The sequence below is a fragment of the Lampetra planeri genome, chromosome 6 (genome assembly GCF_965212315.1).
Source record: "Lampetra planeri chromosome 6, kcLamPlan1.2.h2, whole genome shotgun sequence".
Classification (NCBI taxonomy): domain Eukaryota; kingdom Metazoa; phylum Chordata; class Hyperoartia; order Petromyzontiformes; family Petromyzontidae; genus Lampetra; species Lampetra planeri.
The window spans coordinates 17,325,851-17,349,495 of NC_136112.1; the positions used below are offsets into that span (position 1 = coordinate 17,325,851).

Here is a 23,645-nt window from a genome sequence, read left to right on the forward strand (position 1 = left end):
ACGGTTGGCTGGTGCAAAATAAGTTCAACATACATAAATACGTGTCAAAGCATTGAGCTCGCACAGTTAGATCCTGGGTTTAAATCCAGACATCCACCTGTGATTAAACCAGCTTCTTCAGTGCCAGTGAGTTCATGGTCTCAGCCCAGTCATTAACAATAATGCAAAACAATCCATCGAATTAAATTGGTTACGTAATGTAATGGATGACGACGTGTTGGAAGGGGGGGTGGATTAAAACTTACTCTCGGAGGTAGTTATATGACATCTGTTTATACAGGCAATTGCTTGGTCTGTAAATTGGTTCATTTGGGCTGTATAATGTTGTGCTGTGTAGGGTGGGAGGTGATAAGTATTGCCATCTTGGTGTACTGTCTGGTTTTAAGATTTGTCCATTATTTTTTTAATTATTTTTGTCTGTGTTTTGTGCTGAGTTCTGTCACTTGAGTTTGACAATCGGTTTGAGAGTTCATCACGTTAAGGTGGTGCTTAAGTGATTGTTGAAGATGCACAATGGTTGTGAAACGGTTAATTTCCTGTAAAACGGTGGTGGTTAAGCGTCGTGTTGAGCTAAAGTTGGAATTACAACTTTTCTCAACATTTGTTTTAGTTTATCATTGATATACTTGTTTTAGTTGGTAAATATAACTTGAGATAATTGATTTTAGGATGTACATGTATGGAGCGTTCGTTGGTAATGTGTTGGATGGCTTGGACTTCAGCACAAACACAGAGTGAACGAATGGGGTAAATAAATAATAAAATCAATGGGGAAGCAACGGGAGCGATGCACTTTTAAAACTGAATTGAAAACGAATTTCTTTAGAACTGCTTTTTGTGTTTAGTTTGTTGTCCTTCCCCCTGCACCTCCGATTATCACGGTTGTTTACGTACGGTGTGAAAGAAGTTCAACACACATACATATATACATAGGCTGACACAGAGGATTACACTGTGAGTGACCACATGGTGTATTTGTCCCGTTACACTACACTGATAAAACAATGCGGACACAATTCGAGGAAAATGCATATATTTTTTCATAAACAAAAATTATCATAGAATTACAACTTTCAAACCAATGTTATCCCCACCCATTAATTGCTTCCAACTGGAAAACTTGTTTGCAGAAAATAACGAATTAAGCTCTTGGATGGTGTGTCCTCTAAACTCCATGGTAATTCAGTGGTTGGGTGCCCCTGTGTATACATTTTCCTTGCAAACAGTAATTTCCACAAATGCCGCTTTATAGCTTGTAATGTTGATTTAAAACATGTGTTTTTCACAACAAAAACCATGATCCATGTAAGTTTTGGTTTAGGCCACATATTAGTTTATTCCAAAAAGCTTGTAATGTTGTTTGAATTTCATTATAAAATATAGTACAATAAAACCCTCTCTATCCGCGAGGGTTACGTTTTTAATCTTGGCAGTTTCACTAGATTCTGCGCGCACCTCCCCAGTGTCGGTGGTCTGACTACGTATGCTCGTAAATACTGGAGTCAGGCGAGTCGCAAATATGAATTAGTATACATTTAGTAACTTGCGAATCAGCAAAACTCAAGAATCCAGAACTCGCGAATAGAGAAGGGTCACTGTACTGATGCCACTACAAAAAAACAGGCATTTCTGGAACATACAATAAAATGCAAGTAGCGACTGTGCAGTGCAGTACTACATTGGGATTACCCGATTCGTTATGGTTTTGCGTAACGTAAAGATGCAGCAAGCAACACATCACTATTGTCTTGCGCGGTGTTGAATGTGTTTACATCAAGAGTGTGATTTTCTTCATAAAAAAACATTCATGGTCACCAAAAATTACCATTATATGCAGGGCATGGTATATCCGCCCACGTTATTTTGAGAATACACGTACGCTGGAATTGGTCAACATTGAATATTGTATATATACCACACATACACACAGAACATTCTGTATAGTGGCATCAGTGGCGCACTTTCAACAGAATACGCCCAAAATACACATACCGTAAATCGCATAGTTGAATTTACCTAATGTTAACATCTCCAGGTACAAACCTTTATAGCCACATACGTTGAAATATAATAACGTTAAAATGTTAATTCCCCCAAAATGTAGAGGTGCCCAAGTTATAAAATGTCGGTTTTCCACTGTTTGTAATGCATTCATAAAACAACAATTTTAAAAGTATCATTGCAAGTCAATGTCTAGTGAAATCTCATGACAATGTATGTGCGTTATGTAACTTCTGCAGTTAACGCAGGAATCCCGCATTTAGAGCTTTCTAGCTCACTGGCACCCTCTTGTAGGCATAGAGGTAACTGAACTGTATTTCCCTACTTTATAATGAAACTACTGCACCTTAGTCTAAGATGACAAAAAACATGCTGCACATTTTTAAAATTATTTAAGTATCGTTTTGCCTCCTGCGATTAGGCTGAAGCCTAATGCATATCACAGTTGAATACTTTTCGATGGTTTTACATTTATTTCCTCTGGAAATGTGAATAAAGAAGCAACCTTATCAAATTATTCCAAAGGCAATTGCGTGCAGACTTTATCAGTCAAACCAGCATACATCACTGTAGTGTGACGTTACGTCACAGCTCGATATGATTGAGTTTGCGTGGCGTCGGCATAGCCAATCGCAGTGGTGGTATTGCTGTCCATTGTCTGAATTACCATACTAGTACAAAGGTGGGCTGTACGTTGTAGCGGTAAAGACAAATAAAGATCAGGACTTTAAATTGACGACGTTAATTGTAAATGCACGTTATTTACGCGGTACATCTGCTGGGGACGTTTAGAGAAAACAAAGCATTAATGCAAAACAATATGTTGATTTGTTGGAGGTTATAATAGAGGCAACAGTATATAATAGATTACCTGCTTTGCCATATGGATCAGAAAAATGGATGGTTGACCTTGGAAATGTAACAATATCTGAAAGGTGTGCAAAATAATACAAATGTAACTATTTAAAAAAAAGTATGATATCAGGTAAGTCCCACTGAGCTGTACAGCTCTTTTTAGAAGCAACCTGGTCACCAATAATTACTCGACGAAGTAGATTATCACATGGAAATGTAAAACAGCGAAATACTTTAAACGTGTGATGTTGATTCAACATGTGGAGAGGAAAACCGGAGGACTCGGAGGAATATCCACGAGACCTCGGGGAGAACACACAAACTGAAAATATACAGTATATACAGTATATTTGGAGTTTGAATGTTTCTCTCTCCTCCACATTTATAAGCATGCGTTTAAAGTTTTTGGCTGCTGTAAATCTTCATGTGATAAACCATTTCGTTGGGCCATCATTTGTTATAGCCAGGTTGCTTCTAAAAAAGAGCTAAATAGCTCAGTGGGCCTTAGCTGGTAAAACAAAAAGTAGTTTTTAGTTTTACATAGGCGTCAGGGTCGCCATCAAGCCAACAACCTATTGTATACAAGGCGAGGTACATCTCCCAGCCACCGTAGCGCCCTGGAGAGGGTTAATAAAGTGCGCTTGGAATGGAGCCTTTGTGGAAAGATATGATAGTCAGCGGTCGAAGTTAATGGTGGAAACGGAATGATGAATTCAACTCGTAAGCGTCAGCCTCATGGGTTGTTGAATTGCGAAATCATGAGATGTAGCTATGGATTGGAAAGTCCTTCACCTACAAGTGCCCAGATCATGGCTGCGCAGATCAATTATGATGATTCATCAGCCGTGGAAACTCTCTTTCGGTCTTCACTGGGGAGTGGTGAACGAGTGGGTAATTGTAGTGCTATTCAAGGATTCTTTGTCATTAAAAATGAAACGTAGGCTCATGATAACAACTTGCTGGATTTGCCAGAGGTTCATCGTGCGAAATTGGAGAACCTGGTGAAAATGGAAGCCCTGCAACACAGAGACAAGCACATGAAAATAATCAGATTCATTACATTTAAATGCATGAGACGTGGGTTCGATCCCGACCCTGATGCCTGCTGTATATTTAAAGTTTGCATGTTCCCCCCATGCTTGCATGGATTTTCTCCGGGTTCTCCGGTTTTACCCTCCACATTTAGAAACATGCTTTTAGAGTATTTGGCTGCTATAAATATCCACATGATAAGCCACTTCATTCAGCTATAAGTTGTGGCCAGGTCGCTTCTAAAAAAGAGATAAATAGCTCAGTGGTCCTTTACGTGGTAAAATATAAATAGTTTACAGTTCAGTTCATACCTAGCTCACTGAGAGATGTCTACTTCAAGTCTGCTGCCCCTATAGTTGGAACTTCATTGCCATAACCATCCGTGCAGTTGACTCCCTTGCCTATGACTGATTGCCAAATATGAAACAAATGTCCACCGTTTCTGTACAACATATTCAGATTGTGTTCATAATTATATGGTTTTGTAAAACTACATTAACATAACGTCATGGGTCTGTAGTAGGATAACTATGAGAAGAAAAAAAATAAAGCAAATTATTTCCAAATCTGTGTTAAGAGAAGGTGATAGGTCTGACACACAGGCTCAACAGTTTTGAAATTCCAATTTACGGGTCCCACGTGGGGACCCATAACTCATCCCCTCACCTCTTGTACTTTCTCATTAAATCACCAATTACATCGGCATTGGATTCCTATGATATACTGCATCATGTGCAATTAACTATGTTACATATGCATGTTGACATGATTTCGCACCATACAGAGAGATAACCACGCGAATCGGAGGTGCGGGGGGAAGGACAACAAACTAAACACAAAAAGCAGTTCTAAATAAATACGTTTTCAATTTAGTTTTAAAAGTGCATAGTTCCAGTAGCTTTCTAATGTCTGAAGGCAGAGCGTTCCAGATGGCCGCAGCAGCTCATCTAAAAGTGCACGATGTGGTGACCATCTTTATACAATGGCTAACCACAAGTCACTGGGATGGTTTATGCTCATTGACGACAGTATACACAGTACATGGTAAGGTTATGTTACAGATCAGCGTTGTATGTGGTCGCGCTAAGTGAGGTCCGCGCATAGATTAACACGCCCGTGCATTGCTCATGCGTGGGAAATGATGACAGATTATGCGTTTTGCGCTGAACGTGCGCAAACAAAATTCAATGGGATCAAAATCATTGTGATTTGAACTGGCTCCCTGTGAAGTACAAAATCGACTTGAAGATTCTGCTTCTCACGTTTAAGGCATTCAATGGGCTGGCTCCTAAATATCTCGCCGATCTGCTCAAGTTTTATAAACCACTGCGAAAACTTAGATCAGCTGATTTTGGTCCACTACTCATCATTCCAAGGACAAGACTATCATGTTCTATGGGAGATGGAGATTCCCGCAGCCAGGCTGCGTAATTGTGGATTCCCCTTCCTCGGTTCCAGGAATTACATCTTAAAACTCACCAATTTGTACAACAGGCTTTTCCAGTGACTTTATATTAAAATATACTATGTTGGTGTCTAATTGGATTACGCTGTAAGTATTATAATTCGCTTTTAACATAGCTCCTCATTTTATTGTAATTTTGAGTGTAGTCAATGATATTGCAATAAGCTTTCTAGTTCGCTGACATTTTATCTACACTTGTGAGTGTAGTTTAACTTTAATTTACAGCACTTTGAGATACTTCAAGTTATTATACTCTTTGGTTATTATACTCTTTGGTTCTTTTGGTAAAGTCACGTAGGTATTATATTCTACCCACGTGACTTTATCGAAAGAACCAAAAAGTATGGATTCCTGCAGTCACGTAAGCTTAAAATCAAGATAGAGGTTATTATATTTATTATTGTACCATGAGGTCATATGTTGCAAAAGCTCCTGGGCAACATTTCTTTAAAGTTTTTGAGAGTCAACAACCCTGCAAAATTTTATTGAGATATATCTGCAAATCTATGGGACTTTATAATAATCCCAGGAACTCTGTGTGAACGTATAGGACTCTGTCAGTCATTGGTGGTGAGCCACTAAAGTTGAGTACCTCGTTTGAATCACAGATGGCGGAAAAACATCTAAGCCACCTCCTCGAGACTTCTCTGTTGTATCACTCACCCAGTGCTTTTAGCCACTTGCGTAGCCCTTGATCGTAGTGTTTCTGCACGGCCTTCAGAGCTACCAGTAGCTTCTGGTATTCCTCCTCTCCGCTGATGAAGTGCTCGAGTATGAAGGCGGCGCACTCGCCCTCGTCCTTGATGTCTCTGGCCATGTTGTAGACATGCCGCTGGATGTACCACTTGCTGTCCAGCTCGTCCAGCAGGACCCAAGGGTCCTTGGTGATCCACTTCTTTAGATCCTCGCGGCTGGTGATGATTCTCTCTCGTGTTCCCTCCTCCACAATCACAATCGCTGCCTTATTTTCTGTGGCGCAGTAAAATAATATGTTTACATATTGACATGTTATAGTTGGTTAAAGATGCACGTAACTTTCAGCCAACAAATGAACATTCGAACAACACTTGCGCCAACAGTCTATTACAGGCTATACGGGGGATCTTTGTCTTTGTGTACGTATAAATGTGTGTGTTGAACTTCTTTCGCACCGTGCGTAGCCAACCATGCTAATCTGAGATGTAGGGGAAGGACAACAAACTAAACACACAAAGCAGTTCTGAAGAAATTAGTTTTCAATCCAAATTATTTTAAAGCGCATAGCTCCAGTGGATTCCTAATATTGGAAGGAAGAGCATTCCAGATGGTAGTATATTTATCCAACTTCAATACATAGAGACAGACCAAGGGTGAGGAACCCTTTCCATGAATGAAGGCCAAAGATAACATTCAAATACATTTAGAAAGTAAAACAAAGCCTGTAACAGACTGTTGGGTCAAGTGCTGTTAGTGATTATCAGCACTCAATGAAGGCCGACACTGTGGCACACGAGGTCGGTGGCCAGTAGAGGCGGACCGATAATGAATTTCTGGTTTCGGCCGAAACCAGACCGAAAGTAAAACATTTACTTTCGGCCGAAACCGAAACCGAAAGTTTAACTACACTTTCGGCCGAAACCGAAGCAAAAACCGAAAGTTTAACTGTACTTTCGACCGAGACCAAAACAGGAAGGTATATAACCGAAGTTACCGAACAAAAGATTTATGAAATATGTCATGATACAATGCTACTTTAATTTAAAATAAATCTAGAACTAATAATTCAGAGCCTGCAGTAAGAGTCGCTAAATATCAAATCTTTAGGTGCTACTTAATTAGTAATTATATCTAAACAAACGAATGTTGTAGTTAAGAAACAACAGCATTTCCGCATCTTCTTGGTTCTTTCGGTAAAGTCACTTAGAAGGGAAATAATAAAAAAAATAAAAATAAAACATGATAAAATAATTCTCACGACGTTTCGGTCACAACGCAAGCAGCCGTCCTCAGGTGAAGACCAGGTCTTTCGGGGAGACAGCGTCTAAATGAAACACCACCACGCTTGGAGCGTCTATTTAAGCTGGGTTGGAAGTAGGGAAGTGCGCCTTTACAACATTATTTGCATATCAAGAGAAATTTAGCATATTTATGGGAAATGCAGGAATGTGATTAGTACTACTTGTGAAATGCGTAGGAGATGGGCGGGGGGTTTCAAAGTCATATTATGCCCGTGCATTACGCAGGATTAGCAGCATCAAAGGGAGGGGATAGGAGTAGTATTAATAAAGGGAAGGAATGTTAATAGTTTATTATTATACAATCTGCTATACACTATACCATTGACCGTCGAGTGAAAGATACTAAGAGGAAGCAACGAAATATGTCAATGGGAGAGTGGTAGGATGAGACTTGCAGCGGAGTAAAGAATCCATTCCCTGTGGAGAATACAAGATATATAGTCATGCCAGTGAGTTGACTGCGGTCTGAAAGTCACCGTAAACCTGAACACAATCAGTTAAGATCCGAAATGGTTAATTACGTCCTTCCAATGATTGCTGAGCCAGAATCCATCTTCTCGGTTGAAATTGTCTCTGTGTTTGTATATGTGGATCGCCTCATGAACGAATCTCTCTTGGTAGCCAAATGGCTTGCAGAGAACCTCTGTCTTGGAGAAGTCAATGTCATGTGAGTCCACTGAATTGTAACAGTGATCTGCCACGGCTGAGGTGTTTGTCCTACCGTGTTTCAGGTCTGCTTTATCTTCACGGATGTGGTCCGAGACATGTCGTTTGGTTTCTCCAATGTAAATGCTACCACAGAGGCAACTTAGTTTATAGACGCCAGAGTACTGTATGTCTGGAACCACATCTTTTACAGACGGGACCAGATCACGGATTTTATGTACTGTGTTGAATCGGACCTGGATCTTGTGTTTAATCAGAATTTTGGAGATCTTTTTTGTGACCCCTGCAATATTGGGTAAGGTGATGGTTTTGAAAGGCTCCTCAACAGGATCCTTCTTGATGGTTGGAGTGATGGCTTTGCGGATTGTGTAGTCGGAGTAACCATTAGCCTTAAGAGCATGGCTTACGTGTTTGAGTTCACTGGCAATGTGTTCCTGGTCGGATATGCATTGGGCTCTATGGTATAGAGTCTTGATGAGGGAATTCTTCTGGAATGGATGGTGGTGGGAGTCTGCTTTTAGGTAAGCATCCGTATGGGTAGCTTTCCTGTAGACAGAGTGACTCATTGAACCATCAGGTCTCCTTTTAATTAGGACATCCAAAAAGGGTAGCTTGCCATCCTTTTCGACTTCCATGGTGAATCTGATGGCTGGGTGTATTGAATTGATGTGGTCGAGGAATTGGTCTAGAGCAGTCTGGCCATGTGGCCAGATGACAAAAGTGTCATCTACGTACCTCTTCCATGAGGTCGGGCGTAGAGTGGCAGTCTGGATGGCTTCAGTCTCAAATTTCTCCATGAACACGTTGGCTACAACCAGAGATAGGGGGGAGCCCTTTGGGGTGCCCTCAGTTTGTTTGTAGAAAGTTCCATTCCAGGTGAAGTATGTATTGGTTAAGCAGTGTCTCACCATGGGGGGTACCCCAGTATTTAGTCCTTGATGAACCAAGTCTTCAATGATTGCGATGGTATCAGGTACAGGAACTTTGGTGAATAAAGAAACCACATCAAAAATGAAAAGCAGGTCGTCTGGGGACAGGGAAATTCCCTTGATTGTCGATACCAGGTCAGTAGAGTTTAGTACCGCAGAGGTTTTTTTCCAGTGAAAAGCCGCAGGATTTCAGACAAAAAACGAGCCAGTTTGTAGGTGGGGGAGTTGATAGTAGAGACAATGGGACGAATAGGTGTATCTTCTTTATGTATCTTTGGCAAGCCATATAGTCTTGGTGGCCTAGCTGCAGAAGGTTTCAACGAGAACTGTTTGGTTTGATCAATTAATGCGGTTGAATCAGAAATGTTTTTGTTAGTTTTAATGACGAGGCTGTTGGTGGGGTCTCTTTTATTTGTGTATAGCTGCCATCGTTGAGTTGTTCTTGAATTTTGTTGTTGTTTTCTATTTTGTCCATGATGACAGTGGCATTGCCTTTGTCGGCTGAGAGGATGACAATGTCATCCCTCTTTTTTAATTGAGCTAATTTAAAACGGTTATCTTTGCTGATGTTGCTAGCTGGCATCTTAGCGTTTTTTAGGGTTGCAGCGATTTCAGATCTAGCTACGTCTGCAGCTATGTGACCCAGGCCCTTGAGGGCCACATCTACTCGGGCAATGATATCATTAACTGGTATATGTCTAGGTGTGACTGCAAAGTTTAGTCCTTTAGCTAAAACGGATTTCAGACCATCAGAAATAGAACTGTTACTGTGATTAATTACGACTTTGTTAACGTATAGCTTTTCAGTGTGTGGGTCCGGTCTCTTGTTTGATAGGCGGTTGAATTTGGAAATCAAGTTGTCCTTACATTTGGTCGACATAGCGGCAGCTGAAGAGGCAGTCATATTGTCTACATGTTCCCAATCCGATGTGGACATTGTTGCGGTCAAAGATAAGTGTCTAACTAATCTAGTTCGGTGCATGTAAGTCTGATGTTCTCTGAGATAAGAGCTAAGCTAGTTCTAGACAAAATTCGTTTCGCATTAGAAGAAGTTACAGCAGCAGAGGTTAGTTTAAATGCGATTGGTATTACCTTAGAGTCGCGGCATCTCTTCAGAAAGGTGAGAGACTCGATTAGCTGAGCCTTCTCATCACGGAGCTTGTTGAAGGCTCTTAAAGTTTTATGGAATCCAACCCCGTAGTGGCTGTTCAATTTCGATTTAAAGCTTTCGTGACTGCAGGGATTCATCTTCTTGGTTCTTTCCGTAAAGTCACGTAGAAGGGAAATAATAAAATAATAAAAATAAAACATAATAAAATAATTATCACGACGTTTCGGCCACAACGCAAGCAGCCGTCCTCAGGTGAAGACCAGGTGTGTCGGGGAGACAGCGTCTGAATGAAACACCACCACACTTGGAGCGTCTATTTAAGCTGGGTTGGGAGGGGGGAAGTGCGCCTTTACAAAAGAATTTGCATATCAAGAGGAATTTAGCATATTTATGGGAAATGAAGGAATGTGATTAGTACTACTTGTGAAATGCGTAGGAGATGGGCGGGGGGTTTCAAAGTCATATTATGCCCGTGCATTATGCAGGATTAGCAGCATCAATGGGAGGGGATAGGGGTAGTATTAATAAAGGGAAGGAATGTTAATAGTTTCTTATTATACAATCTGCTATACACTATACCATTGACCGTCGAGTGAAAGATACTAAGAGGAAGCAACGAAATATGTCAATGGGAGAGTGGTAGTGTGAGACTTGCAGCGGAGCAAAGCATCCATTTCCTATGGAGAATACAAGATATATAGTCATGCCAGTGATTGGACTGCGGTCTGAAAGTCACCGTAAACGTGAACACAATCAGTTAAGATCCGAAATGGTTTATTACGTCCTTCCAATGATTGCTGAACCAGAATCCATCTCCTCAGTTGAAATTGTCTCTGTGTTTGTATATGTGGATCGCCTCATGAACGAATCTCTCATGGTAGTCAGATGGCTTGCAGAGAACCTCTGTCTTGGAGAAGTCAATGTCATGTGAGCCCACTGAATTGTAACAGTGATCTGCCACGGCTGAGGTGTTTGTCCTACCGTGTTTCAGGTCTGCTTTATCTTCACGGATGTGGTCCGAGACATGTCGTTTGGTTTCTCCAATGTAAATGCGCTCACAGAGAAAACTTAATTTGTAGACGCCAGGGTACTGTATGTCTGGAACCACATCTTTTACAGACGGGACCAGATCACGGATTTTATGTACTTTGTTGAATCGGACCTGGATCTTGTGTTTAATCAGAATTTTGGAGATCTTTTTTGTGACCCCAGCAATGTAGGGCAAGGTGATGGTTTTGAAAGGCTCCTCAACAGGATCCTTCTTGATGGTTGGAGTGATGGCTTTGCGGATTGTGTAGTCGGAGTAACCATTAGCCTTAAGAGCATGGCTTACGTGTTTGAGTTCACTGGCAATGTGTTCCTGGTCGGAGATGCATTGGGCTCTATTGTATAGAGTCTTGATGAGGGAATTCTTCTGGGATGGATGGTGGTGGGAGTCCGCTTTTAGGTAAGCATCCGTATGGGTAGCTTTCCTGTAGACAGAGTGACTCATTGAACCATCAGGTCTCCTTTTAATTAGGACATCCAAAAAGGGTAGCTTGCCATCCTTTTCGACTTCCATGGTGAATCTGATGGCTGGGTGTATGGAATTGATGTGGTCGAGGAATTGGTCTAGAGCAGGCTGGCCATGTGGCCAGATGACAAAAGTGTCATCTACGTTATTATTTGGTTCTTTCGGTTAAGTCACGTCTAAAGATAAAATAATAAATAAAATAAAATAATAGAATACGACGTTTCGATTGCAACACAAGCAATCATCATCAGGTACAATGAAATAGCGACATAAAATCTAACCAGAAAACTATAGACAGACACATTAGCAGACAGACATCACCAAGATACATAGAGAGAGCAACACAGGCAACAGAGAGAGGTGATCGTCTCTGTGGGGTGGCCTTAAATAGACAGAGGAGGGCGGATGCAGAGAGAGGGAGGGGGGTTAGAGAAAAAATCAGCATATCAATGAGTGGACAACAAAACGTGGTGCTGCAAGTGCGATGACACGGCAAGCAAGCCTGAAAATCAGGAGAAGGACACACCAAAATTAAATAACCTAGTAAAATATCGAAATGTAATGTAATACAACACAGAGGGTCGGTCAACACACAATTAACGCATAGCCTGGTTGATTACGTATTTCAAAGATTGCTAAGTTAGAATTTAAGTGTGAACATTCCAAAGAGAGGACACAGGCAGAGAGAACAAGTAGTCAGAGAGAGAGAAAAAAGAAGATAAGTTTAAAACTTCCCCGTAGAAGTGGTTCAATCTTAATTTTAGAACTTTCGTGACTGCAGGAATTATTATTTGGTTCTTTCGGTTAGGTCACGTCTAAAGATAAAATAATAAATTAAATTAAATAATAGAATACGACGTTTCGATTGCAACACAAGCAATCATCATCAGGTACAATGAAATAGCGACATAAAATCTAACCAGAAAACTATAGACAGACACATTAGCAGACAGACATCACCAAGATACATAGAGAGAGCAACACAGGCAACAGAGAGAGGTGATCGTCTCTGTGGGGTGGCCTTAAATAGACAGAGGAGGGCCGACGCAGAGAGAGGGAGGGGGGTTAGAGAAAAAATCAGCATATCAATGAGTGGACAACAAAACGTGGTGCTGCAAGTGCGATGACACGGCAAGCAAGCCTGAAAATCAAGAGGACACACCAAAATTAAATAACCTAGTAAAATATCGAAATGTAATGTAATACAACACAGAGGGTCATCTACGTACCTCTCCCATAAGGTCGGGCGTAGAGTGGCAGTCTGGATGGCTTCAGTCTCAAATTTCTCCATGAACACGTTGGCTACAACCAGAGATAGGGGGGAGCCCTTTGGGGTGCCCTCAGTTTGTTTGTAGAAAGTTCCATTCCAGGTGAAGTGTGTATTGGTTAAACAGTGTCTCACCAGGGGGGGGTACCCCAGTATTTATTCCTTGATGAACCAAGTCTTCAATGATTGCGATGGTGTCAGATACAGGAACTTTGGTGAATAAAGAAACCACATCAAAACTGACAAGCAGGTCGTCTGGGGACAGGGAAATTCCCTTGATTGTCGATACCAGGTCAGTAGAGTTTAGTACTGCAGAGGTTTTTTTCCAGTGAAAGGCCGCAGGATTTCAGACAAAAAACGAGCCAGTTTGTAGGTGGGGGAGTTGATAGTAGAGACAATGGGACGAAGAGGTGTATCTTCTTTATGTATCTTTGGCAAGCCATATAGTCTTGGTGGCCGAGCTGCAGAAGGTTTCAACGAGAACTGTTTGGTTTGATCAATTAATGCGGTTGAATCAAAAATGTTTTTGTTAGTTTTAATGACGAGGCTGTTGGTGGGGTCTCTTTTTATTTTTGTATAGCGGCCATCGTTGATTAGTTCTTGAATTTTGTTGTTGTATTCTTTTTTGTCCATGATGACAGTTGTATTGCCGTTGTCGGCTGAGAGGATGACAATGTCATCCCTCTTTTTTAATTGAGCTAATTCAAAACGTTCATCTTTGCTGATGTTGCTAGCTGGCATCTTAGCGTTTTTGAGGGTTGCAGCGATTTCAGATATAGCTACGTCTGCAGCTATGTGACCCAGGCCCTTGAGGGCCACATCTACTCGGGCAATGATATAATTAACTAGTATATGTCTAGGTGTGACTGCAAAGTTTAGTCCTTTAGCTAAAACGGATTTCAGACCATCAAAAATAGAACTGTTACTGCGATTAATTACGACTTTGTTAACGTCTAGCTTTTCAGTGTGTGGGTCCGGTCTCTTGTTTGAGAGGCGGTTGAATTTGGAAATCAAGTTGTCCTTACATTTGCTCGACATAGTGGCAGCTGAAGAGGCGGTCATATTGTCTACATGTTCCCAATCCGATGTGGACATTGTTGCAGTCAAAGATAAGTGTGATTCGTGACTTTACCGAAAGAACCAAGAAGATGAATCCCTGCAGTCACGAATGTTTTAAATCGAAAAGCTTTTCCGCATTCAGCCGGACAGGCTGCCATCTGTTGACTAGTCGTATCTACATTAGCAGACCATGGTTGCGGATGTAACCTCGCTCCCAAGCTGCTACTGCTGACGTGTGTGTGTGTTTGCAGCCTATCGCATAGGATTGCCTAGCGCCGACTGACCGGCCGATAGGCAGAGTGGTAGACGTAGCACTAGCATTATATTTTCGGTTGACGAATGACCGAAAGTCAATATCAGTTTCGGCCGAAACCGAAACCAGACCGAAAAAATTTACTTTCGGCCGAAACCGAAAGTATGCCGAAATAGGCCATTTACCAAATTTCAGCGCCGAAACCAAAACCGAATTTCGGTCGGCCTCTAGTGGCCAGCACCATGCCCGGCCGCCTTTGCCTCCCAAGTGGTGATATTTACACACCACACCAGATACTCATTTGAGGCTGAGTCGGCCTAGGGGAGACCTAGGACCGGTTCAGATAATCTTCACTGGTGTTGGCCGTGAGCTGGAATTTAACTCGAGTCATCAGTTTTGTGGACCAGTGCGCTAACCACTCCACTACCGCTTGCCATATAGAAGACAAGCGAACATCATTACATGCCTAAGTGACTTATGTTACTGCAATAGGCGCTACATTGACAGCAGTGACTGGGCACGAGTGGTAGCATAATAGGTGTTGGGCCTCCGCTTCACCAATGAGAAAACATTTTTTTTACATTTTATAACATAAGGCCAATTGAGCTACTATATAGTTTTTCACAAGCGACCTGGCTATCACATATGATAGCCCGATGAAGCGTCTTATCACGCGGACATTTTAAAGCAACCAAATACTTAAAATGCGTGTTGATTCTCAATGTGGAGAGAAAACCCGGAGTACCCAGAGAATAAATCCACGTGACCATGAGGAGAACATGTAAACTACAGAGCTCCCTCTCGTGGAGGCCTTTCCTGCAGCAGCGGCGTGAGCAGCAAGCAATGAAATACCGAGAGAGGTGAGCCACTGCTTGATCTCGGGGAATTTGTCCTTGAGCTCCTGGAGTGTCTCCAGCAACTTTTGACACTTCCTCTCTCCTCCGTCGATGAAGTGGTCGAGCAGGAAGCCAGCCTGTTCCTTTGCGGCCATCCCCGCGGCTTTGGAATGGATGTGCCCTGCGATGTGTCCCCTCCTCGTCAGCTCGTCCCGCAAAGTAGACGAGGAGCTGGCACTGGCGATCCACTTTTTCAGATCTGGCTTATTGCCGCGGATCACGTGCTCAGCGTTCCCAGGCACGACCACGATTTTTTTTTCTGTAAAATGGCATTTCGCATACAATCCAAGATATAATTTTGGTCAAAGCTGTCAACACTCCCTACCTGCTAAATCCCGCAGCTGCTGCAAAGTAGACACGTGACCTCCCATCATCTGCCCTAACAGTAATCTCACCAACCTGGTCTTCATGTGAAAAATAATATCTGGGTTTTATTCTTTCTGGCAATAAAACAAGAGGTGTTAAGATGCGCAAACGCCAAATAAAAATCTTTTGCAAGGCATCAAGTTTGCATTAGCCACACACAGTACTTGTGGCAAAACATGGAAAATAACATTCTCTGATAATATTGGCATTGTCTTTGAAACTGATTGACGTGTACCATATTATCAGAGCATACTCTTAGTTTTTTCGGTAAAGTCACGTAAGTAAAAAATGAAATTAAAATTTATAAAAGTAATAATAGAAATAAAATAATAATAAATCACGACGTTTCGAAGGCAACACAAGTCTCCGTCATCAGGTGGGACCATCACAGCTAGATTTGCTGTATCAAGTGAGGCAGGGATTCCAAGATGCAATTTCTTAAATACAAGTTAAGGGGGCGGAGGGGGAGGGAGCTTATCAGAATGTGGTAGCCAATGATTGGAACGTATTGGGAGGGGGGGGGGCTAAAAGAGAGCACGACGTGTACGTGGACGTGTTTGTGCGCAAGCCCCTGTTGGTGCACATGATAACGTATTGGAAGGGGAGGGGGCTAAAAGAGAGCACGACATGTACGTGGACGTGTTTGTGCGCAAGCACCTGTTGGTGCACATAATAGAAGAAAACGAAAATGCCCATGTTGTTATTTTACCAGTGTTGGCTGACAATCAAATACGAAAAAGGAGAGTACTGTTAAACGCTGGGGATGTTAACACTCGGTAAAGTAAAATAGTGCCTGTGAGACATTGCCTCACCAACACTAATTTTACCTGGAATGGCACCTTCAGATTCACCATGGAAGTGGAGAAAGATGGCAAACTACCATTCTTAGATATTCTGTTTGAGAGGAGACCTGACGGATCCTTGGGACATTCTGTCTACAGGAAAGCCACGCACACAGATTCCTACTTGAAACCCGATTCCCACCACCACCCATCTCAGAAGAATTCTCTCATCAAAACGCTATACCACAGAGCTCATGGCATTTCTGACCAACACCACCTGGCCAGGTAATTAAGACATGTACATCGGGCCCTCAGGATGAACGGATACTCGGACCGCACCATCCGCCAAGCTGTTTCTCCCACCACACAGAAACAGCCACTTGAAACTCCGATCAAAACTATCACGTTGCCATACATAGCAGGCGTGACCAAAAAGATCTCCAAAATTCTAAACAAACATAAGATCCAAGTCCGATTCAGTACAGTACATAAAATCCGTGATCTAATTCCATCTGTGAAGGATGTCATCCCTGACTTGCAATACCCTGGAGTCTATAAACTGAGTTGCAGCTGTGGTGATTGTTACATTGGGGAAACAAAACGACATATATCGGACCGTATTCGCGAGCACAAGTCAGATTTGAAACACGGCAAAATTGAGTCTTCCGCCGTTGCCGATCATTGCTACAACGCGGTGGGCTCTCATGATATTGTTTTTTTCCGAGACCAAGGTGCTCTGCAAACCCTCTGTCTACCATCAAAGGTTTGTACACGAAGCCATTCAGATATACAAACACAGACATAATTTCAACCGTGATGATGGGTACAAACTTAGTAATCATTGGAAAGATGATATTAACCATGCAAAAACGATTTAACTACACACTTTTGGACCATCTTATTTGACAGGCACTATTTTACTTTACCGAATGTTAACATCCCCAGCGTTTAACAGTACTCTCCTTTTTCGTATTTGATTGTCAGCCAACACTGGTAAAAAAACAACATGGGCATTTTCGTTTTCTTTTATCATGTGCACCAACAGGGGCTTGCGCACAAACACGTCCACGTACACGTCGTGCTCTCTTTTAGCCCCCCCCCCTCCCAATACGTTCCATTCATTGGCTTCCACATTCTGATAAGCTCCCCCCCCTCCCCCTTAACTTGTATTTAAGAACTTGAATCTTGGAATCCTTGCCTCACTTGATACAGCAAATCTAGCTGTGACGGTCCCACCTGATGACGGAGACTTGTGTTGCCTCCGAAACGTCGTGATTTTTTATTATTTTATTTATAATATTACTTTCATTAATTTTTATTTCACTTTTTACCTACGTAACTTTACCGAAAAAACTAAAAGTATGAATCCTTGCAGTCACGAAAGCTTAAAATCTAGAATTATCAGAGCATGTGTAGTAAGTTCGAGGAGACGAGGTCGGAGTTGAGGCACACTCTGTTTATTAACTCAGTGACAGGCACAATCGTTGAAGGGGTAACGGCCCCTTCACCTATACTATGGGAAACCCACCCTAGTACTAAGCCCTCTGTCCTGTTCCCCAGTCCTCCTCTAGTGGGCTACGGGAGGCTGACTGATCTGGCCCTGGCAAGCACAGATCTCGGCACCAGCTAAGCCGGCCTTGCCCTGACAAGGGCAGAGGTCCGGGAGCTCTTGGTCCGCGCCGCTGGCTTACCCAGCTCGGCCCTGACAAGGGCAGCGAGACAGGGGAGTCCCAGGGCCTAATCTCCGAGTCTTCGATCTTCACTGGTCAGCTTCGTGTCGAACTGGCCTCGAGCTCTCTGGCTCCCCGCCTTTTTAAATCCTTTATATTAAGTTCGCTTGCTTGCTTGCGTGCTTGCTTGCTTGCTTAGGACCGTGCAAATCTTTTGGTCGTTTTTTAACCCACTTCCCGTGATCCAATCGACCTGACATTTAGCACACAGACTCGTTGTGCTTGACAATTTATTTTCGTGAAATTTTTTTCCAAAATTTTACACTGTTTAGGGAAAATAAATTAAATATTTAATTACCAATTGCTTAATTGTGGCAGGCAATCATCTGACCCATTGGTGGCAGCCATCTCAATCCAGAGGACGAGAGGGCTCTAGCCGCCACGCATATAAAGGATTTATAGTGAAAAACTTTGTTTTTACGGGTTAATTTTTATAGGGATCCCCTCAGAGGGCCGGGGGCGTGGGAGATAATGGATGCGGACGTCGGTGTGACCACCCGTGTGTGTGAGTGCAGACACCCCTGTGTTGCTCGTCCGCCGTTTCTCCCGTAATAACCCCTACACATGTTTGTTTGTTTGCATGTTTTGCCAAAAGTACTGTGTGTGGTTAATGCAGACTTGATTCCTTGCATAACGTATAAATTTGGTGTTTTACCATCTTAACGCCTATTTTATTTCCATGAAGGGTAAAACCAATGTTTTTTGTCTCATACTTTGATACTGGCAAAAGGTCCCATAGAAATAACCTGGTTTTAGGTCTATCCATGGGTCGCCAGACTAGTGGAGACCTTTATTAATTCCTGTCTCGGTAACCTGCCATCACACACCCTGCACAATTATATCTACAGTACTCACCAACCGTGGTCTCTGTCACATTTCGGCACTGCTAATCCTGTATCGGCACGATATTCCCAGGATCAGTCTTAGACATATGTTCAATGCCAACAACTCCTTTACAAGCCACTTGGTTAAAATCTCTGACCCATACAATATTACAGAAAGCAATACCAGTGTTTTGCTACTAAAATCCATCTATTGCCTTCCAAAATGGTTTTCATGGCACATCAATAGCCTGCTATGCCAAAGCAATAAGCCTCTTGGCCTGCTTCTCAACCCACCACATGATGGAGATTGATGCCTAACTACAAAAAGTAGATTACTACCTCAACCTTTGCTTTTCATATCCGGTCTGGTGATCCTGCTGCAGGAGTCCTATTTATAGCTGCCGTGATTAACTTTGTCTTAGAAAATGTTATCTCAAGATCCCATTTTCCAGCCTCAGTGCCTAAGACTGTCACCAAAGCTGCATAACATTAATATTCCAAGTCCTGCACGCTCATCACACCTTGATTTATTCCTAAGTTTTCTATTGTGCTAACCCCATTAATGGTCTAAGTGTGTATGGAGGAGAGCATAACGAGGAATACGAATACATTCATAATAAAGAATAATAAAATAAAATTTTAACGAACACCTGTCCTAACATCAAATCATGATGAAGTTTACCTTCTATCCGTATACAGCCCTGACCACCATCTTACAAGTTTTGTATCAGCCAACTTATTTTGGGTTGCATAGAGTCTAGCAGTTCCTGCCACACAGTCACACCTCCCTTGACCTTCACAAAGCAAAGCCAAGGATCCTCCCCATACTTCCAGCAGTTCTCTCTATCAAAAGTCTTACTGTAAAATTTTGTAGTTGACTGCGGCACAAAATGGCACACTCAATTCTAACAATGTCAACGATCTTTAATATCCACTGCGAAGCAAACGGCACGTATTTTATGTTTACTTTGTTATAAACCAGCGCGGGCCTTGGGAATTAAAGTTGTTAACCTCTGCAAACAAGCGGGACATTTTCTGTTGTTGGTCCATGTCTCATCAAGGAGAAGAAAGCATCACCACTTAAACTCCGTTCATCGTCGCAGGGGTTTTGGCTAACCATTGAACAAAGACGGTCGGCGTATCGCGCGCTTGCAGATGCGTGTCTGCGGCCGTCTGGAACGCACTTCCTCCTGATATTAGGAAGCCAACTGGAGATACACACTTTTACATAATCTAGATTGACAAACTAATTTCTTTCGAATCGATTTTTGTACGCTTTGGTTCGTGATATATTATGATTTTTCTACGTGACTTTACCGAAAGAACCAAAGAGTATGGATTCCTGCAGTCACGAAAGCTTCAAATCAAGATCTATTTTTGTGTTTAGTTTATCGTCGTTCCCCCGAACCTCGGATTTGCACGGATGGCTACGTACGGTGAGAAATCATTTCAATTTACATACATTCATCCTCACAGTTGCTTTTGGTTATCCATTCTTGTCACTATAATTTATAGGGATTCACTTTTACTTTAACTCTGGCCAGCCCTGACAATGCTGTTGGGATCCACTAGGATCTTGTTCCTAGTGTGGTTATGTTGAAAGGACTATGCACAGATAATTCATGATCTTACCTGGGGGATTGGTGCTGTTGGTTTCCCTTGTAAGTCCTGTAAAAGAGACACATACACACAAGTGCTGTCACAAATTAACCACTATACCTCGCTGATCTCGTCAAGGAGCACAAAACATCATCACATGAACCCCGCTCATCCTTGAAACCTTCTATTTTTTCGCCATCGAACAAAGATGGTCACCACATTGTGTTCTTTCAGATATGCTTCTGCAGCCATCTGGAACGCTCTTCCTTCCGATATTAGGAAGCCTCTGGAGCTACGCACTTGCAAATGATCTAGATTCAAAACTCAATTCTTTTTATAGATTTTTACGTGTAGTTTGTTGTCCTTCCCTTTGCACCATCAATTAGCACGGTTGGCTACGTATGGTGAGACAGAAGTTCAACATACATTCAAGTACATGTAATTAGATATAACTCACTGGAAAAGATTGCAGCAAAATGGTGGCAATAGGTATTCATCTGGCAAATAATATAATGGGCAATACTGATGACCACGATCATCATCATCATCATTACCACCATCCATGGAAAGACAGCCCGTAGGTGTCCCCTGCACATTTCGTCATTTGTTTTCCGCTTTCCTCTGTCTTGTGCCAATATGTTAAAGTAGTACCACGTATTTCTGGCACCAATCACTTCTCATACCGTTGTCAAGCCTTTCTCTGTTAGGTCTACCTTCTCTTTCTGGTTCCTTCCATTTTTCCGAAGAACACACTTTTAACCAGTGGAACATCATTTGTCAGTAAAAAATATGATAATTGTTTTGTTTTTGTTTTTTACCCTTCTTTTTGGCAACAAAACTGATACCTTTTTACAAGGAGTCATGTTTGCATAGACCACAATACCTGCAGTCATAATGCGCCTTTTGGCGTCATCTGGTCCAACCCATGTGAGACTAGGCTCTAAGGAAAGATGTCTTAGATGTGTCCAAATCAACTTCAAGGACAGTGCATACATTATCAGAGTTATGTTTTTTGTTTGCATTATGACTGCAGGTATTGTGGTCTATGCAAACATGACTCCTTGTAAAAAAGGTGTCAGTTTTGTTGCCAAAAAGAAGGGTAAAAAAACAATTATCAACACACTTTTAAGTTTGCTGTTGTGGTCCATCCTACTACATGTGTCCAAATAGTGCCAGTTACCTTCCTCCTTCTTTTGATGACCATTAATTACCCATTAATTAGAAGCACCAGCTACCACGAACAACATAAAAAATTGCACGCATTTGTTAAATATATTTATATCGCTGACATGACATGGTCATGGAGGGTCAGTCCGAGGCCACCCCTGTTCATGGTACGCACACAGCGGCAGATTCGGGCGCAAACCAATTTTCCCATTGTCTTTGGAAATGCACAAAATTCAGACTAGAAAGAGCGAGAGTTCCCATGTGAGTGTTAACGTGGATCTGTGCAACGGTACGGATTCGGTCTTTTTGTCCATCTACTCCAACCTCTTTTTCCCCTCCTTTGTCCTCCTGCCCCTTTCCACATCTTCCACCTTCTGTTGTCCCCACGTAATACTTCGCCTCGTCATATTTGATTACTCCATATCTGAAACCCTGTCGGTGTATCTTTTTCTTACCTCCCTTGCTCCCTCATCCCTTCTACCCCCTCTTGGTACGGTTCTCTAATCGTTCTTTTTCTACCTCAACTTCTGTACAGTTTTGTGTCCCTTTACCCATAGTCTCCCTGATTTGTGAGCCCTGCCCCCTCCGGGTGCACCCCCCCCCCCCAATCAGAGGTATCCTCCCATTTAACCTCCCTTTGTCTCCCCCATTGCTTCAGTTAGTTGACCAGGAAGGGAGTAACGAAGTCATCCTGGGCTAAGGCCCAGGAGAGCAGGATACCCTCAAATCCACTTGGTGTTCTTCATCCCTCAGTCTACACCCAGCTCTCTTCCTTCCTGTTTAACCCTTGTCATACTCCTCGTATCCCCTGATTAGAGCTACATCCACATTTCTCTTATCATTACCATATGTTCAGATATCTTTGTTTGAGCCCCCTCCCTCACCACTTCCATTTTCCCTTGACTCCAGTCTCAATAATATCAAGGGCTCGGGCCTGTTTACTACCCCATCCTTACAACCCCCGCCCATTGTGTCCTCCTGTGCCTTAAAATCATTGAGAATGATGATGCAATGGGCGCCTTTATTTGCTCTTCAAGATCACTTTGTTATCCATCGACCTATATTGATGGTTGTATTCTGTTTATTAAATTAAGAAACGAAGTTAGGTGCTGCACTCGAGTCTCACCAGAAGCCAAGGTTTTGTTGGGGGCTCCGTTTTGAACCCAATGATTTTTCTTTTGGGGGGGGCTCGACTGTGCGTAGTTCGGTTGTATTTTCCCCCCCTGTATCCCTTTTATTTCATGCAGCGATGGTTCGCAGCTAAAGCAAGCCTCCACCCTCTGAAATGACTGCCAATAAATATGACTAACAACACACACTGGGTCGCTCTCTCCTAACCCCCAGTAACTTTGAAGAAAACCCCTCTCTATGATAAAACTAAAAATAGTCTCCCTCAATGTCAACGCCCTGAACCACCCTATCATGAGACAGCGTACCCTTCTCATGTTTTAGGCAAGCATGAGGCTGATGCTGCATTCCTGCAAGAAACACATCTCACTCAACGAGAGGAGTAGCTATTCTCATTAATGAAAGGATATAAATGACCGAAGAAATGCTCACATTAGACCCCGAAGGGGGTACATATATCTTGTAGGAAAATTGTCGGGCAAAGATGTCACCCTTTTGAACGTCTATACCCTCCACCCCAGACAATTTAAAAGTTTTACTCTAATCACGGCTCTGATTGAGAGGAAATTGGAACCTGGTTAAAGATCTCGTTCTTGATAAATTGCACTCATCTGTTTCTGACCAAAACGTGTCACAGCAGCTTTGACTCACTGAAAAAATCACTCAACACCAGTTGACAGACCATTGGAGAACCTTCCACCATACTGAAAAAGTTTTCACTCACATTTCTAGAACCTATAAGATGCTTTCCAGAATCGATTATTACTATCTTATCTCCAGCCCCCTGTAACCACACGAAAGCAGATAATGACTAATTATTCATCCCTAGACAGTCGATTCTTAGAAGACAATTAACTGGTTAAAGAAATCAGAAATGAAACTAAGTAATGTATTCAGATTAATTCTGCTCTATCCTTGCCTCTATCTTCTCAAATACTATGGAACACACTTAAAGTGTACATATCAGAGGTTCTCTAATGGAGACGGGAGCACGGAGGCTTATAA

At 42.2% G+C, this 23,645-nt stretch overlaps 1 protein-coding gene across 6 annotated transcripts in view; it reads right to left on the reverse strand.

Annotated features, from left to right (window-relative positions):
- Positions 1 to 1,016: 1,016 nt before the first annotated feature.
- Positions 1,017 to 23,645, reverse strand: part of LOC144719627 (uncharacterized) — a 48,808-nt gene continuing 26,179 nt past the window's right edge. For 5 of the 6 annotated variants that reach the window (XM_078595732.1, XM_078595733.1, XM_078595731.1 and 2 more), the window contains 4 exons: positions 20,379 to 20,414; positions 15,001 to 15,303; positions 6,017 to 6,322; positions 1,017 to 3,872 (listed from right to left, as the gene is read on the reverse strand). In XM_078595732.1, the coding sequence (XP_078451858.1) occupies positions 3,781 to 3,872; positions 6,017 to 6,322; positions 15,001 to 15,303; positions 20,379 to 20,414 (737 nt within the window). In that variant the 3' untranslated portion in view covers positions 1,017 to 3,780. The remainder of the gene's footprint in view (positions 3,873 to 6,016; positions 6,323 to 15,000; positions 15,304 to 20,378; positions 20,415 to 23,645) is intronic. The other variant, XM_078595734.1, reaches the window with a different exon arrangement.